This window comes from Thunnus albacares, chromosome 10, assembly GCF_914725855.1.
Source record: "Thunnus albacares chromosome 10, fThuAlb1.1, whole genome shotgun sequence".
NCBI classification, from domain to species: domain Eukaryota; kingdom Metazoa; phylum Chordata; class Actinopteri; order Scombriformes; family Scombridae; genus Thunnus; species Thunnus albacares.
The window spans coordinates 6,956,732-6,972,801 of NC_058115.1; the positions used below are offsets into that span (position 1 = coordinate 6,956,732).

The 16,070-nt window shown below is 39.9% G+C and overlaps 1 protein-coding gene across 1 annotated transcript; it reads left to right on the top strand.

The window, feature by feature from the left end:
• Window positions 1-43: 43 nt before the first annotated feature.
• Window positions 44-8,552, top strand: ptcd3 (pentatricopeptide repeat domain 3). Its single transcript, XM_044364752.1, has 23 exons — window positions 44-167; window positions 1,334-1,386; window positions 2,134-2,173; window positions 2,360-2,405; window positions 2,494-2,562; window positions 3,323-3,427; window positions 3,558-3,681; window positions 3,792-3,895; window positions 3,999-4,163; window positions 4,262-4,322; window positions 4,597-4,679; window positions 4,831-4,975; window positions 5,238-5,288; window positions 5,386-5,475; window positions 5,632-5,660; window positions 5,999-6,105; window positions 6,241-6,319; window positions 6,827-6,917; window positions 7,120-7,205; window positions 7,330-7,475; window positions 7,615-7,656; window positions 8,039-8,197; window positions 8,373-8,552. The coding sequence occupies exons 1-23, from the start codon at window positions 79-81 to the stop codon at window positions 8,416-8,418; spliced, it is 2,010 nt and encodes a 669-aa protein (XP_044220687.1). The 5' UTR covers window positions 44-78; the 3' UTR covers window positions 8,419-8,552.
• The last annotated feature ends 7,518 nt before the right edge of the window (window positions 8,553-16,070 follow it).

Consider the following 16,070-nt stretch of genomic DNA (forward strand, 5'->3'; position numbering starts at 1 on the left):
TTATTATTATTACTTTATCCCCCCCGTGTTTTAGTCCAAATGGTTTCTTCCTCCCAGAAGCCTTCAGTTTGTAGCAACATGGCGGCTGCAGGGAGGCACGGAGGGCATTACATCCAGAAAAACAGCCGGTTTCTGCTCAATAACATCCAGCAGTTGTGGGGTCACAGGTAAGAAGAGCTTTAAATGTGTTTGTTTGACCAGAATATTATTCAGTCTGCTGTATTATTGTTTCGTTTGTTTTCTGTACGAGTCCTCTGACAGGAGGTCATGTCTGAATGAAGCTCACTGACATAACTGCAGAAAATGTTTACAGCATGTTTCAAGTTCAATTAGGCGTGTAAAATGCACCTCAGAGATTTCATACCGTATGTCATTTCTGTACTTTTAAAGTTGTGTTAGTAAGTTCTCCAATATATAAAACATAATGAAACACAAGGCCACTTATTACAGTAAATTAATGAACCATAAGTAACAGAACAAACAGAGGAAAACAAAACCAAATAAATCTGGGCAAACAAAATTAGCTACTAGTACAGTAAGAAAAAACAGTAAACTGTGGAGACAAATGAAGAATAAAAAAATGACATTAAGGGGGTACCATGTATCAATAAAATGGGGTGGCACATTTCCTTTAAAAAAACAACAAGAAAACAAATTGTAGGAGTATTTACTTCCTGTTAGGTTCCTTCCATTTATATACATCAGAAATTTGGACCAAACTTTATTAAACCTTCCCTGGTAATTAGGTTATTAGTCCTTGCGATTAGAGATTTAAAACAGACAATGTCTGTCATTAATTTTAACTATTCAGCAAAATCTGGTTTTGTCTGACTTCCAGTGGTGGAGAACAACCTTTGAAGTGCCACTAAAGCCTGTCAGTGCAAGTCCAAAATTTTAGTTGGACATACCTGGTGTTAGAGATCAGTCTCCTGTAAGCACAGATGGGGATATTCTGGCAGTGGCCTATGCAAACACTCCTGTTTCAATTTTACACTTGCAATAATTGTCATCCATGAGTCTGATTTTTTTTTTTAAGTGTAACTGGTGTATATGAATGATTGTGTAGTGTGTAAGTTTTCCCACTGCGCCTCTAACTGACCACCTGACATCTGCCACCATATTTTTCCCATTCATCTGCTTATATGCTTGAGTTCAGATCATACAGTTTGTCTTTACCAGTGAGTTGAACATGGGCATTTTTGAAATGTTGTCTACTGTGTGTGCAACAAGGGGCTCTATGAATTAATACAGCCTAACAGACGGCTGTCAATCAAGAGGTCATCTTTTATAAAATGTACTTCTGTTTAGTTCATCGTTGATTCTTTTTTTCCAGGAGTTTTGGTTGGACTCCAGCTCTGCGACAACAAGCTGAAGAAGCTATTAAAGGTAAGGAAGGACGGTTGTGATCATGATTAAAACACTTGTCAGTAGAGACAGTACTGGTGTGAGAAACTCTAAACTTCTTGCAAATATAAAGAAAGTCCATATTTACTCATCCTTTTGTCAAGAGTCATAATATATGCAATTAATGTAGGATACCAAATCTTAAAAACACATCAAAGAGCCAAGCTGTTGCACGGGCTGAGCTATTCCGAATAATGTGTATTAAACTATGGCTAAAAATAATCCCCAACAAAAGCACTACTAATTATATTTGTGTGTGCCCAGCTGTTTTAATTGAGCTGTCTTAGCATGTTCTAAATGAAACTATATACTCTGTGACCCTTTGTTAAAGATTTACATTTTCAGTAGGAATGAATGGGCTGAGAGCCACAGACAGTTTAGGGAAGTATTGAAGAGGTCGACTACTGTGGAGCTGCAACGATTAGTAGATTAGTCAGTTGACAGAAAAGTTTTGTCTACAAAAATTTTTTCAATATTTTGTAGACAAAACAAAAAATCGATTAGTCATGAAAATAATCGGCAGATTAATCAATGATGAAAATAATCAGTTGCAGCTATTGCAGTGTTGGTTTTAGTCCTTTCATGGGATCTCTTGACAATTTGAAAAATAGCAGCCATGTCCTTTAAATCATTGGATTCTTCTGAGGACATCCATTACATCAGATGTTATTTATGACTGTAATATATCAGTGACATTTAAATCACACTTTTTTCTCAATGGTGTTGCAGAATCTACAGAGACTATTGTCATCCCCAGGAAGAAAACATGGTATGGATCCACATTACTATTACTGTACATCAGGTTTTGAAGTGTCATAGAGTGCAGACAGTCAGGTGGTCTGGTAGTCAGATAAACCTCTTTGAACCAGACCTCCCAAATCAAGTCTGCAAGTATTTTCTTTGCATAAATATCTTGAAACAAGACCCTGAATGAATGTCATTTCTTACTGAACAGGAGCAAGGAGGCGGTGCTGGAGGCTCTGGCTTCCACTGTCAGCAGGGTGAGAGCTCCCTCACATCATTCTGATCACTCTGTCAGTGTTAATATGAAGCAGCTCAGTGGTTTATCTGTTTTCTTTTACCCTCCAGGATCCTACAGCTTATCCCTACCAGTTCCAGGATGATCCTTACCTCTCTCCCAGGACCTCTGCTGAGTTTGTACGTCAAAAACATACGAACATTTACACTGATATTACATATTACAGTTTGAAAGTTTTTTTATTTCATTCAAGTTTTTTGATATGGCCGTTTTATTTGAAAGTACTGTATACAGACATATAAGATATATTCTGTGTGCATTAGAGATATTCTATATAAAATACATTGTAATTATTTTTTCAAAACTTTGCCTACATTTTTCATACTTTCCCAACTCGCTTAAAGTTGGAGCCACTTTTCTTTTTACCACGTGATCAAAAACAGGAAAGTTGAAACAGGCGTTTTTAATAGTAGCCATTTGGATGTAGCACAAGTGTAATTAATAACATTAATTATGGCTGCATTCTATGTGTATCTGCCTGTTTCTGGGCCTTGTTATTGTGTTTGTTGTCTCACTGATGTGACTTATATGGAACAGATCCGCATTCAGTGTGATTTGTTCTTCTATGAAGTTAAAATGTCTGCTGTAAGAAAGCTCTACACTTTGACATTCATTTCTAGTTAATTTTATTGACTTCTACTATTATTGTTGTGATGCCTGCTTTCCTTTATGATGATAATCATGTTGAGAACATATCAAAAAGTGGCCAAAAACAACATGAACAACAATTGAAACATGAAGTACAAATAAGAATGTATAATTACAACAGCACAGATCACTGTTGTGCTCATAATGACTGTAAAGAGATTCCTTTCTAGTGTAGTTACTGTAATATAGATATCTTTTACATGATCTCTCTCTCTCTCTCTCTCTCTGCAGAAGCTGTACTCTCTCTCTCAGGAGTCTGGCAGATCTGCAGCCAAATACTTTGTCAACAACAACCCCAGGTTCTTCACTAAAGACTTTGCTGAACCACATATACCAGTAAGAAACACACACATGCACACATGTACATGTACCGTATGAATGTAGATGGGAACTTTAGTGAGGAGAAACAGGCTGGAAAATCTCAATCTTGATTGGTTGTTGTGTGTGTGTGTGTGTGTGTGTGTAGTGTCTGATGCCAGAGACTGTGTCGCTGCTTCTTGAGGAGGTGAGCGAGGAGGCGCTGAAGGAACGAATCAGCTTGAGGAAAGTTACAGCTGCAGTTGACATGTACGATCAGCTGCTGCAAGCTGGTGAGCACGCGCGCGCACACACACACACACACACACACGTATTATCTCTCTTATTGCTGTCACTGTAATTCTACTACATCACCTGTGTCTCTACAATTCAATTCCTCCAGGCACAGCAGTCTCCATGGAAACATCCCATGACCTCCTGGACCTGATCTGTCTCTATTGTGACAGAGACCCTGTCCAGGAAGGGGAACCACAGACGGAGGACACGGTGGGTCATCTCAGATTCATCTCAGATCATGGCCTCAAGTACAAGAGACTTGAGAAATCATTTTTAAGGTTACGGATTTGTATGTTTGCTTTTGTGTGTTCAGGAGGAGTCGGGAGAGGAGGTGAAGAGGAGGAGAGGGAGGGTTCGTCGGGCAACAGACTTTCTTAAGTCCACCTGGAAAGAAAACAACAACGCAGAGAGAATCTTCAGCCTGCTGCCGGAGAGAGATACACGATGTTACTCTGCTCTGATCAGAGGCATGGTGAAGGTATGACCAGCTTCATTACTGCTTGCTGTTAGTGTGCTTGTCAGGAAGGTGCAGTGTGCAGTAAAATGATTTTGATCAATTCTTGATTGATTTTCCAGCATGGAGCCTATGCGAAGGCCTTCAGCACGTATACAGACATGCTTAACAACAGACTGACAGGTGAGTTGTAAGAGAGACAGAAGGTAGATGAATTAAGTCATTTGGTGCCTTTAAACAACAATTTAAAGGCAAATTTGCAGTAGAAATTTAGCTTCAAGTCATGAGATAACGTACAGTTTTTTTGTTCAGTGCTTTAAATACAGTTAAAACAACATACAGCGTGCAGGTCATTTGAAACTAAAAACCTAAAATTATTGGTTCAAACCACTTTCAGTCCATATTGAAGTCTGTGTATTACAAGCTGATATCTACTAACCTGACCTTCTGTCTGCAGCCGACGTCCACATCTTCAACGCTCTGATCTCAGCAGCTCCAGAAGTCCGAGATACATACAACGAGAAATGGGACCTCATCACCGTAAGACCCTTTGACACCACAATGCTTCTTGTCACAGAGCTACAGATAGCACATTTATATTAGGAGCAGATCTTTGGGTCCAGAAGTGATAACTCAGACCAGTCAGCTGTCGTGAAATCATTTGACACATTGTGTTTGTGTCCGTCTGTAGGAGTTGTTGACCCAGATGAGTCAACAGAAAGTTCAGCCCAACCTGCTGACCTTTAACAGTGTTCTGAAAGCCCTGAGACGCTGTGGCTCTTTGGCCAAAACACAAACTCTACACACTCTGAGTGAGATGAAGGCTCTGGGGATAGGTAACTATACACACACACACACACACACACACACACACACACACACACACACACACACACACACACACACACTGTGGTACACGGTACGGTACAAAGCTGTCCACCCAGACTGTTTCTAGTAGGAATCACGCCAGCATTCATGTGTTTCATCACCATTATGGGGTTTTGTTTACAAGTTGTATTGTCCTATGTCCAGCAGGTGTTTTTTTTCTCCATGTGTATCTCTGCGATAACAGTTGTTAATGTGTGTGTGTGTTTTCAGCTCCCAGCCTGGCCTCCTATAACCACATCCTGGCGGTCTTTTACAAAGCAGGTACACACAGCAGCGGAGGTTGATGTTACACTTCACAGACTCTGGTGCTGTTGTTTTTGTGCCGAGTCATATTAAACAGTTTTTGTCTCCTCTTCAGCCTCGTCTGGTCAGAGCAACGCTGACGTTTTACAGGAAGTGATGGCGGAGCTGGCAGGAACCAGCTTCACCTGCCAGGACCCCGATGACGGTATGTGGGGGAGGATGTGTGTAAAAACTTGATAGTACAGACTTGGGATGTATGTCTCCCTTATTTAGATAAAATATATGAAAACACATGAATTATACATTGAGATTTGTTTTTAAATATTTCCCTTGTATTTTCTCTCCATCTCTTTTTCATCAGTTCTGTTCTTCTGTAGCGCCATGAGAATAGTAAGTCATTTTGTTATTGCTTGTGTTACATAAATATTCATCACATATGTTTCTGCAGAGTGAGTTCTCTATTTAGAAGTAGAAAGGAGTCTTTAATAGTTTATTTATTGAATCCACGTGTTTGTGTTAAAATATGAATCACATCTTGTACTTAACATCCACTTCAATCAGTCAGTTTCCTGTTATTCTGTTCATTAGTTATATTCAGTCAGATATGAGCTGTTTTTGACAGCTTTGTTCAATTAGTTCATATTCCCACTAGCCAATAAATTGTTTAAAAAGTCCGTCTGTTCACCCACCTGACCTGCGTTTCTCTCCGCCAACGTTTGTCATCACAGTGTCTGGACAGTAAGGATTTAGAGCTGGGTTATAAAGTTCAGAGTCTAGTGGAAGTAGGGGACAACTGGAGGATGCTGGGAGATTCCTACCAACAGAGTATATACTAGTGAGTAAAAACAACACCTGTGCCTCTACTTCCAGGGCTGAGGGTGCCTGGTTCTAGTACAAAGCTTTCATTACAAATAAATTGTATGAATTTCTGTATTTTTGTCTTATGTAACTGCACATTTCTCCTCTGCAGTGGTCGCTTCTTCAACCTTTTGTGTATGATGGAGCACATTGACATGGTGTTAAAGTGGTACAGGAAGCTCATTCCCTCGGTCAGTACACACATCCAGTCTTTTCTGCAGCATTTTCTTCTTCTACAATGCATAAATCATCTAGTTTCCATGAACATTTCACAGGTTACCTCTCTCTGCCTTTTAAAGCTGCGTTTCAGTTTTTCTCCAATGTGTTGATGCATTATTAGAAACAATGTTCTGTGAGACAAACACACTCAAAACAGTGTTGGAAAAAAAAATTGCAAAACTCTTCATTCACTGCATCACTGCATTTGCACTCTCAGAACACATTTGGCAGATGTGCATCAAATCAATAGAGAAAACTGAAATGGATTTTTTTTTGGCCAGTTGGAGGCAGCAGAACAAGCCAAAAACACAACATTGGAAATTAGACAGGTGTTAATGGGAACATTACAAGACATTACAAAACAGAACAGTTATCTATTAATTTTCTATTAATCTCTCCAGGAGAAAGTAAAATAATTGAGTGTGTATCATTGCTTTTTGGAAATTGACAGTTCTTTTCATTGTGTGCTGTGTCTCTAGTTGTACTACCCAAACTCTCAGGGAGTGAGAGACCTGCTGCGGGCTCTGGACACAGACAGTCGTCTGGACCTGCTGCCCAGTGTGTGGAAAGGTGTGTTAAAAGATAACTGGCATCTAATTTGATTGAGTGTGACCTCCAGTTAAAGACATGTTGATTCGAGAGAGACCTTTAGTTAGGGATTAAAAAACTGGTGTAAACTGTATGAAACATGCAAAAACTGGATCTCAAATCAGTAGTGTCTGACTCTTAATTCTCCATTTTCTAAATCTGTCGCGCTCTACCTCTATTCCAGATATTCGGTCCCTGGGTCATGATAATAAGCCAGATCTGATCGAGGAGCTGCTCACCCTGATGGCCAGAGACAAACACAGTCCTGAGGTCAGCGAGGCTAACACGCAGCGTGCACATGAGCACCTAAACTCATTTTCAGTTCTCCACCATTTAAGAAAGCATATGTGATGAATATTTCAACCTGACCGTGTTTATGAATGTGCACCTGCAGGTTCAGGAGTCTTTCGCAGTGTGCGCTCTGGATGTAAAGAGTGCGTATGAAGTCAACAGAATGAGGCCCGGTCTGGAGTGGAGCGCCTCCTCCCTCTCACACATCACCTCCCTGCTGCTGCGAGCCAACAAGATCCAACAGGCCTGGTGAGAGAAACAGCTGTATATCTGTCTGTCTGTCTGTCTGTCAATTTACAGGAGAGATTTTACTCTCTGCCAAATGCTGTTAAAGTGAGAAGTATCTGACTTCCTCTCTCTCTCTTCTCTTTTTCTTTTATCCACACAGGGAGATGCTGCAGCTCTTCAAAACAAATAACAGAGTTCCTTTGTAAGTTTATACCTGAACTGCAGTTACACAGAAAGATCATAGTCAATTCAGTTCTCTAACGTAGGAGCATGTTCATCATTTTACATATGAAAATCCATCTGGGGTAGGAAAGAAGGAATTGTTTTTGTTGGCTCCAACGTCTCCAACTTGTAATGACAGGAGATGTCGACACAAACGCTAAACATGTCAGTAACATGAGGTAATAAACATCTAATCAGTCATATTCATACAAATATTTAGGCCTTCAATCCATTAATGCAGTTGACTATATATGTGGATGTTCCAGCAGGTTAAACATCACTTTTAGCACCTCAGATATAACACAAATGTAGCATCATGTTGGCTGAGCCGTCTCTCTGTTCGCCACTGTGTGATTCTCCAGTGACGAGCTGTTGGAGGACTTCCTGTCAGCGTGTCGCAGCGATGGCTCTCCCCAGAGAGCCGTGGAGCTCGTTCAGCTGTCCGCCTCCTTCTGTCTGCGGGCAACACCAAGACTGGCAACACGAGCGCTGGCTGAGTTCGATCTGACTGAGGAGCAAAGGTGAGGAGGAGAGAATTATGAACAAATTAACAAAAGAGAAATGAACACAGACCAATCCATCGTTTTTGAGCCCTCGGAGATAATATGAAGACAATTGTTGATCCACTGCACACTGTAATATTCTTTTCATGTAGACACTATAGACACAGTATCTTTTCCTCTCTGTGCCATCCAGAACCATCTTATCTGAGCTGGAGTCTGCAGGAGAGCCCGCTGAATGAACCAGACACCGGGAACCACAGCAAGATCTCTCTTAGCTAAAAATAAAATCCATTAATACAAAAACGTGACAAATCTGTGGAGAGAGTGTACCTGTTTCTATATCTGTGTAATAAAGTATATGTGACAAACACAATATAAACCTCTTGTCCGTCTGTTGTCTGTCTGTGCCAGCCAGAGGCCGCTGTTGTTCAGGAAATTAAGTATCTCACTTTACAGGATTAGATAAGAATGTGTCATATTTTACTCTTTTTAGGCATTTGATCATTTGTTTTCAGATTGTTTATCACTATAAAGAAGAACCATGAACAAACCATGAGAAGAATATTTTAAGCCCACAAAAACATGTTTCTGAAATTCACTACCAGAGCCACAGATTGGTGAATAGAACTTGCCGCAGAATCCATGACCATAAAATGTGTGTGGCCTAGAGGAAAAGACGCAGACGCAAATTTCCTTCTGTGATAACTGACCGACTTCCTCAAATGACTGATAAACCACTTCCTTGAAAATTCTGCATGTGTTACATTTAAGAGGTCTGGGATGCCCATGCGGACTGTCAGTGTCCCAGTTTTTCCTGGTAAACCTCCTGCAGGTTTATAGGGAACATACAGATTGAAAGATAGTAGTGTGTCAGATGCAGGTATGCAGTGTGTGTGTCTGTGTGTTTTTGCAGACGATTTTTATGGAGTGCATGTCTAGACAAGACAGGTGCCTGAGGTGTGTCCTTTTTTATGTCATTTCAAGCTGAATTTGAACACAACTCCAGCCTCATTTCAAGCTAAAACACTGCATGCATGAGCACGAAATAAAGATAAATATTTAATTATATACTTAAAGTAGCGTGATTCAGTTTCATTAACAACAGTGGGCATTCTCTTTAGTGACAGTAGACAATCACACTCTATCAATAAATAAAGAGGATGTGTCATTGTGTAACAGGGTATCTGTGTGTGAACACGGGAGATGGTGAGAACAAGATTGGGGGGTGTGTGTATGTGTGTGTGTGTGCAAGCCTGCACAGGTGTGCGTCTCAATCACAATGTTTTTTTCTTCCTCGACCAATCATCTGCTGAGCTGGCAGCACGACCAAATAAGGACAAGTGGGTTAAAATGAGAGGGGTGGAGGGGTGCTTTAAGATGGGTGTGGTCTAGGGACAGAGTGTATTGTTCTCCAGAGGACCTGTGTAAAACCACACACACACGCACACTCTCACACATGTACACACTGATAGTCACGGCAGAGTTGCATTTCATATTTACACATCATCAATCTACCACTCCAATCTTTTGCCTTTTGACCTACGTAAGACCACATTAAAACACACGCACACACTCTTTCCTGCTCTCTTTTATTTTTATAAACTTATCTTACATGCGCTCACACACACACACACATCTAGTTTGAAAATTTTCATCAAAAGCAAACTAAAGGGAGTTTTCCCCTGCCTTCATCTGAGAGGAAATACCCTAAACCTGTTTTTAAAAGTCTGATTGGTTCCTCCTATGAGACGCCGTAGGTGTAGTTAAGAATCAGAATGGACAGCCTGAAAGACCTGAAAGAATGGGAGAAGTGTTAAGTTACCAACAACAGTGGGAGTTTCATTCGCTTGGATGAAAGGCCAGCGCGTCACTAAATAGTTTGTGTTCAGCAAGTTGGCAAAAATCAACTCTAGAAGTGGCCGGTCACCAGCATTCCTTTCCCCTCCCACTCTTTTATGCAGCATGACTGCGCTGTACTGTAGTGAAAATCAGAGGTCAAACCTGCTCACAAACACCGGATGTGCTGGCACATCCTCCAATGCTTTTAATACCTCGCCGGTGTGTTGATGTAAGAGTAGAATAAACTCCGGTTTGCTGGGGTTTTAGGGTGAATGGGGAATGAGTTCTTCTCTTAAAAGGTGCTAGGATGAGGGGGAGGGAGTGATGAGGGGAGAGGATATGGAAGGTGGAGGAAGGAGCAAAAAAAGATGGCAATGAAAGAGGAGGAAAAGGGCATTAATCCAACTCACGAAAGTTGTGATTTTCCTAACTTTACAACAGAGGAAAGTCAAGGACAGCCACTCACCTCTCTCTGGTGATTGTGAATAGTTAGTGAGCTGCTGTAAAAGCTTTTTACTCACATCCTTTTTTCTCCACATCCAAACATCTAGCAGTCTTTAGCGTAACTGTAAAGGCTGAACTTTTCAGATGAAAAGGGGGCAGAAAAAACAAGAAGATGACAAATCATGTCAAACTGCAGGTGGCGTCACTATCTACCCACGCCAAGATTTCACGTTGATTGACAGGTACTAACAGGCCGCAGTCAATGTTGCAGATCCAAATGTTGGTGCTGAAATCCCACACTGTGGAAACAGCATAAGATGAACATTCCTTAACCCTTTCACAATCCTTTTATACCAACCGACATCCACATCCATTAATCACATCAGATTCTGGTCAAGGGGATGACTTCACTAACCACCAGCCCATCTTGCTGTCATTTCATGAGTTTGGCTACATCAGCTGAGAAACATTTCTAAATATAAGCTCAATCAGCAAGCATGGGGTGAGATTTTATTCAATAATTCACTCGTGTTAGCTTCCTAACTCATAGCTTGGGGCTGAGGTGGAGACAGATGTCTCATTTTCCAGAACTGAGATGAGCAAAGCTGGAGTCACCAGCACTGGCTCAGCACAAAAACTAAACCAAAAACAAATCAAGTCAAATTCATGGTTTACACCTACCAGAAAAGATCATATGAACACCTTTCTGGATGATTAAATATGGGAAATTGAAAATCAACATGTTGGTTCAGTCGACTCCTGCCAACAACTTCAAAGAGAGCACACTTCTCAAAGAGTCTTGTGGATATTTTAAGACTTTTTGAAGATAGGAAGCACATGTAAATACAGGGAGCGCACCGGTAGCCCCAGTACCCATCTCTCTCTCCCCTTGTTTCCTGTCTGCTTCTTAGCTGCTCACTGTCCAATAAAGGCAAATAAACATGTGAATACAGTGTTATTGCACAGCTATACAGAAATAGTGACTGAGACAAAGCAGCGCACATAATGATATTCATTTCCAGTCCACAAATGTACGACAACCTTTTCAAGTGTAATTTCCAGAAAACTGTGTACTTCAGCCAATATAGTGAATTTCACACAAATCTGTGAACCACAAGTACAAGTTTAAAACACTTGTTTGATAAGATAACATTCAATTTGCTGCTGTACTAAAATAGCCAAAAACCACACGTTAGCTATCTTGCTAGCCTGGAGGACCTTGTTACTAGCCAAAATAACTGCCTTCTTCTAACTTTTAATTTTGATAAAGCATGTCGGTTATAAAAACAAGTGAGTTGGCCAAGTTGCAACATATTGCAGACCTATAGAAAAATGATTTGACATCACTTGAAAGCACATTAAAGGTATATTATGCAGGATTTGTTAACTGACTTGCAGCTAGTCACTGACTAGCGGCTAAGCATTCAAAGTTGGCCCCGCTACACACCCACTGCCCAAAGCTTACCGCCCAGAAGCATCCTTAACACAGCAAAATAATAAGAAAAGAATAATGTTAAAAAATAATAAAAATACAAACAGAGGGCAGATAAATACACAGCCACACACTTCTAGAGGGTGATGATTGAGAGGGATTATTTTTGTATGAGTCTATACATTGTTTTTTTTTTTTTTTTAGGAGAATCCTGCACATTATATCATTATGGAGGAAAAATATTTACTGACATCAACTTACAGGATTTCTGGGTATAAAAAATTGCAAAGTTGCTAGTAGCTTTAATGTCGTGCACTGAGCTATAGAATGTTAGCTTCATGTCAGCCTTAAAGGATAGGTTCACAATTGGACACCACACCATAAACAAGCATATATGTACATTTACATTTCTAAAGATTATTTACATGAATGGCAGTTATACTTTGCACACAATGTTGGCTGTGTGTTTCTATGTGTGTGTGTGTGTGTGTGTGTGTGTGTGTGTGTGTGTGTGTGTGTGTTTGTCTTATGAGTCATAGAAGCATGTGTTTAAAGCATTTATTGCATCCTGCCAAAACAGCACAATGGTCAGTCTTTCAATTTTTCTGTCTTACTCTCTCTGTCTGACCGTCTCGTTCCTTAATAAGCGCCTGTCTGCGGCTCTGTCTCTGCCTCAATTTCATGCTATCAATGTCTGTTTCACACACGTTACTGAGGGGCAGAGAAACAGCCAACAATAGTGAATTGGCCAGCAGCTTATTTGGCTTGTTGACATACTATCAGCCTTATCACATGAGCCAGTTGTCAGCTTGCAGCTCCGGTTAGGCACCAACAAAATCCAAGGTCCTTCTGTCACTGTATTCACTCAGGAAGACAAATTATCAACCGTGTTGCTTAGTTTCAATTTAACATGTGGCCACATTTTATTAATCATTTAATTATCAGTTGTTTTTAAAACTGTACTTAAGGCAAAATAATCTAAGTCGTTATTCTATAACAGTAATGTTACAAGATTAGTATATTAGCAACAACAAACAAGACAGACACAGCTGAGAAACTGATTCGCTTACCTCTACATTTATTAGAGAAAGAAAACTTGGAGCGATGACTCTTATTTTTTGTGTTCTAATGATTTTTTATTTGGTTTTCCATTTGCTGAGAATTTCCTTAGAGAGCTTGATCTGTTCAGGAAGTGATGGTGCTGTGGGCCTGTGAATCCCAATGAGACACTGTAATATTAGGTTAATACAGGTGACTTGACATAGGTGATTAAAGACCCTGCACACCCGCAGCCCACCCACACAGGTGTTTTCACTTGTTGCCTGATTAGACCTTGTGTTAGGACATGTACAGTCTGTGTTTGTTTGACATTCTCTCTGACTCTCGTTAATTTTGTCGTCTCTGTTCGTGCCCAGTCAGACCAGAAAGTGACTCACGGGAATGCTATAACATGTGGATGATACAGTGTACTCCTACTAACTCATGAGTATGGAGAGAGTTTGGTTGGAAGAATCTAACTAGGTTCTCCTTAAAAGCAGACATCTAACCGTCGAGCTAACTAGCTGAGTCACAAACCAGATAAGAGTGCATGATGTGACACAGCTAACACAGCTTTCTCCATTTTAGACTGTCCAGCTCTGTTTCCCTTAAAGGTCAGCTCTGTCGGAGAGCTTGCTGTATGCCTTTTTCACTTGCACAGTAGGAAAAGCACAGGTGTTGCTAATAACATTAATAATGGCTCTGTTCTATTCAAGTATCCCAGTAAGACATGACAGTGTGACAATGAGCCAGCATTTGCATTACCAGGACCCTGAAACTGAAGCAGCTAAATGGAATACAGCAACACCTGTGTTTTTCTTACTGTGACATATCAAAGTTTATTCTGTAAAAAAAAAGCCTATTGTCAAAGTTCACCACAGTTGTGAAAGCTTTGCACCACAGCAAATTGAACGTCTTCTTGACCGTGGGGCAGACGAAACATTTGAAGACGTCACCCTGCGCTCTCAGAACTTGTGATGTTTGTTTGTTTTTTAACCAATTAACAAAAACATTATTCAATCAATACATTATCTAATAATTAAAATAATAGTTTCGGCAAAAAACATATCACTGTTACCTAAGTAATGATATAGAAATCTTGAAAAGGCTGTCAAAATATGGCAACTGCAAAATATACACTATTATAGAAATCTATTATGGGATGTGGCCTTTACTTGGGGAATATTAATCAGTTAAAGAATAACTTAACATCCCTTGAGAATTGTTTTTTATGCTGACCTCTAGTCTTGCAGTGATGTACAAGTGCACTTCAGGACTCCGTGATGTCACTGTTGGGGGTGTTTACAGGTGCAACAAAGCACACCTATGACCACACCCATCTGTGGTGCTGGGAGTGGCACTGCTGCTTTTCAGTGGAGTGTTACAGTAAGTAACTCCTTAATGAGGACTTCCCTTTTTTTTATTCAGTGTCTGTTTCTTGATTTAAAACAGTTGTAAAAATGATTTCTGCTCCACCGCTTGTCTGTCAGATCTCGCTCTCTGCCATTCAATGACATCATTGTCTAGTCCTTCTTTTAACACTTAAATGCAAATCCACAACTTGGCCTACGCGGGATTTTCATTTGTTTAAAGGAAAACTTTATATGCTCAAGGGAAGTTAAGAGAGCTTAGTCACATTTACAATCAGGCTCAACCAAATCCACAGCATTTTACTGTTTGAATAATGTCTCTAATGGAGCACAGAGTTTATCCTGAATGTTAAACCTGTATGGATATTTAAATAGGCATTAAAATTAAGGGAACTGGCTTATGTCAAGCATGAAATGCCAGTCTCTGTGCCAACTTTAACTGGTATTTTATGCCACACCCCTTTTTTGGGTGAACTTTACATCAGGGTGATGTAAATTATGACAGAGTCTATAAAAGACATGAATTAATTCATGCTTAAAGTCATTTTTAAAAATAGTATTAGTGGTCGTTACTGTGTGAAGACAATACTTTGTCTTTATCCACCTTTAATTTACTATTGTAGGTGACTAACGTGACAATATTCATAATCAAGCAGTGAGAAAAGTTAGTTCGGGACACTAACTACAGAGCTCTGAAGCATAAACCCACCACTGTGCTTCCCAGAAATGGAAAACAGAAAAGTCAAGGCCTTCTGGAAAGTTCTTCCTGGGTTTCTGCCACAGACGAGGAATTTACTCTGACAAGATTCAGCACATCAGTCTGAAGTGAGACAGAGAGAGCTATGGGAGGAGAGGGAAGAGACAGAAGGGGAGGGAAAGGAAGGAAAGGTATGAGAAGAATAGGAATGAGAGGAGGAGGAGGAGGAGGAGGAGGAGGAGGAGGAGGAGGAGGAGGTGGGAGGGAGGAAGGAGGAATTCATGCGTGTATAGACTGGTAGCGGCAGCAGAGCTCTGACAGTTCACACACAAAGTTACGCTCACTGATAAAGCATGTTTGAAGAATGAATAATCAGTAATCTGCTGCAGATTACAATTTGAACACAATCTAACTAAGCCTGCCTGATGGTGACACGTTTTATGTTAGGGTGAAGTGATGTGTTCAGTGTCTTTTGGTAAAGACGTGATTTTGTGTATAATGTATTTCTAATATTATTTAGTGTATAAAAAGGTCATATTTAGTCACTTAAGAGGCATGTATGCCTACACAGAATATGACTTGGGTTGAACTTCCTCCAGTTTAGTCCCACAGGCTACAGTTAGTGCTCTTCATACTCATGTAAACATGGTTTCTGACTGGAAAAAGTAAAAAATTACAATAAAAATAATTAGGATAATAAATACTTTGTACAGTAGGTTTTCCTGTTGTTGCTTTTTACCTAAGTGTTATCTTTATTCTTCATTGTATCAAAATGCATCAAAAGAATCACCATATTTTTATTTTCCTGAAACATTTTTATGCATTAATAGCAAATATTTTATCTGTAAACTCTTTAATTACAGTGATTAATACTACTGGAAATATATTTATAGCTAAAACAATGCAACACACTTATTAACAGCCAATAGAGACGAACAAAGGCTTAAAACTGGTCAACACTAGTATTACAAATAACCACAAAGGGAGCAATTTTAGAAACTGTTTGCATTTTTTCTCTTTGCATTTAATTTGAGTATACTACGGGAGCTTCGTTTCTCATACCGACACAGA

Coding starts and splice junctions, on each gene's coding strand:
- ptcd3 (XM_044364752.1), top strand. CDS start 79: ATGGCGGCTGCAGGGAGGCACGGAGGGCATTACATCCAGAAAAACAGC. Junction 1,387..2,133: donor AGCTGAAGAAGCTATTAAAG/GTAAGGAAGGAC, acceptor ATGGTGTTGCAG/AATCTACAGAGACTATTGTC. Junction 4,164..4,261: donor TGATCAGAGGCATGGTGAAG/GTATGACCAGCT, acceptor TTGATTTTCCAG/CATGGAGCCTATGCGAAGGC.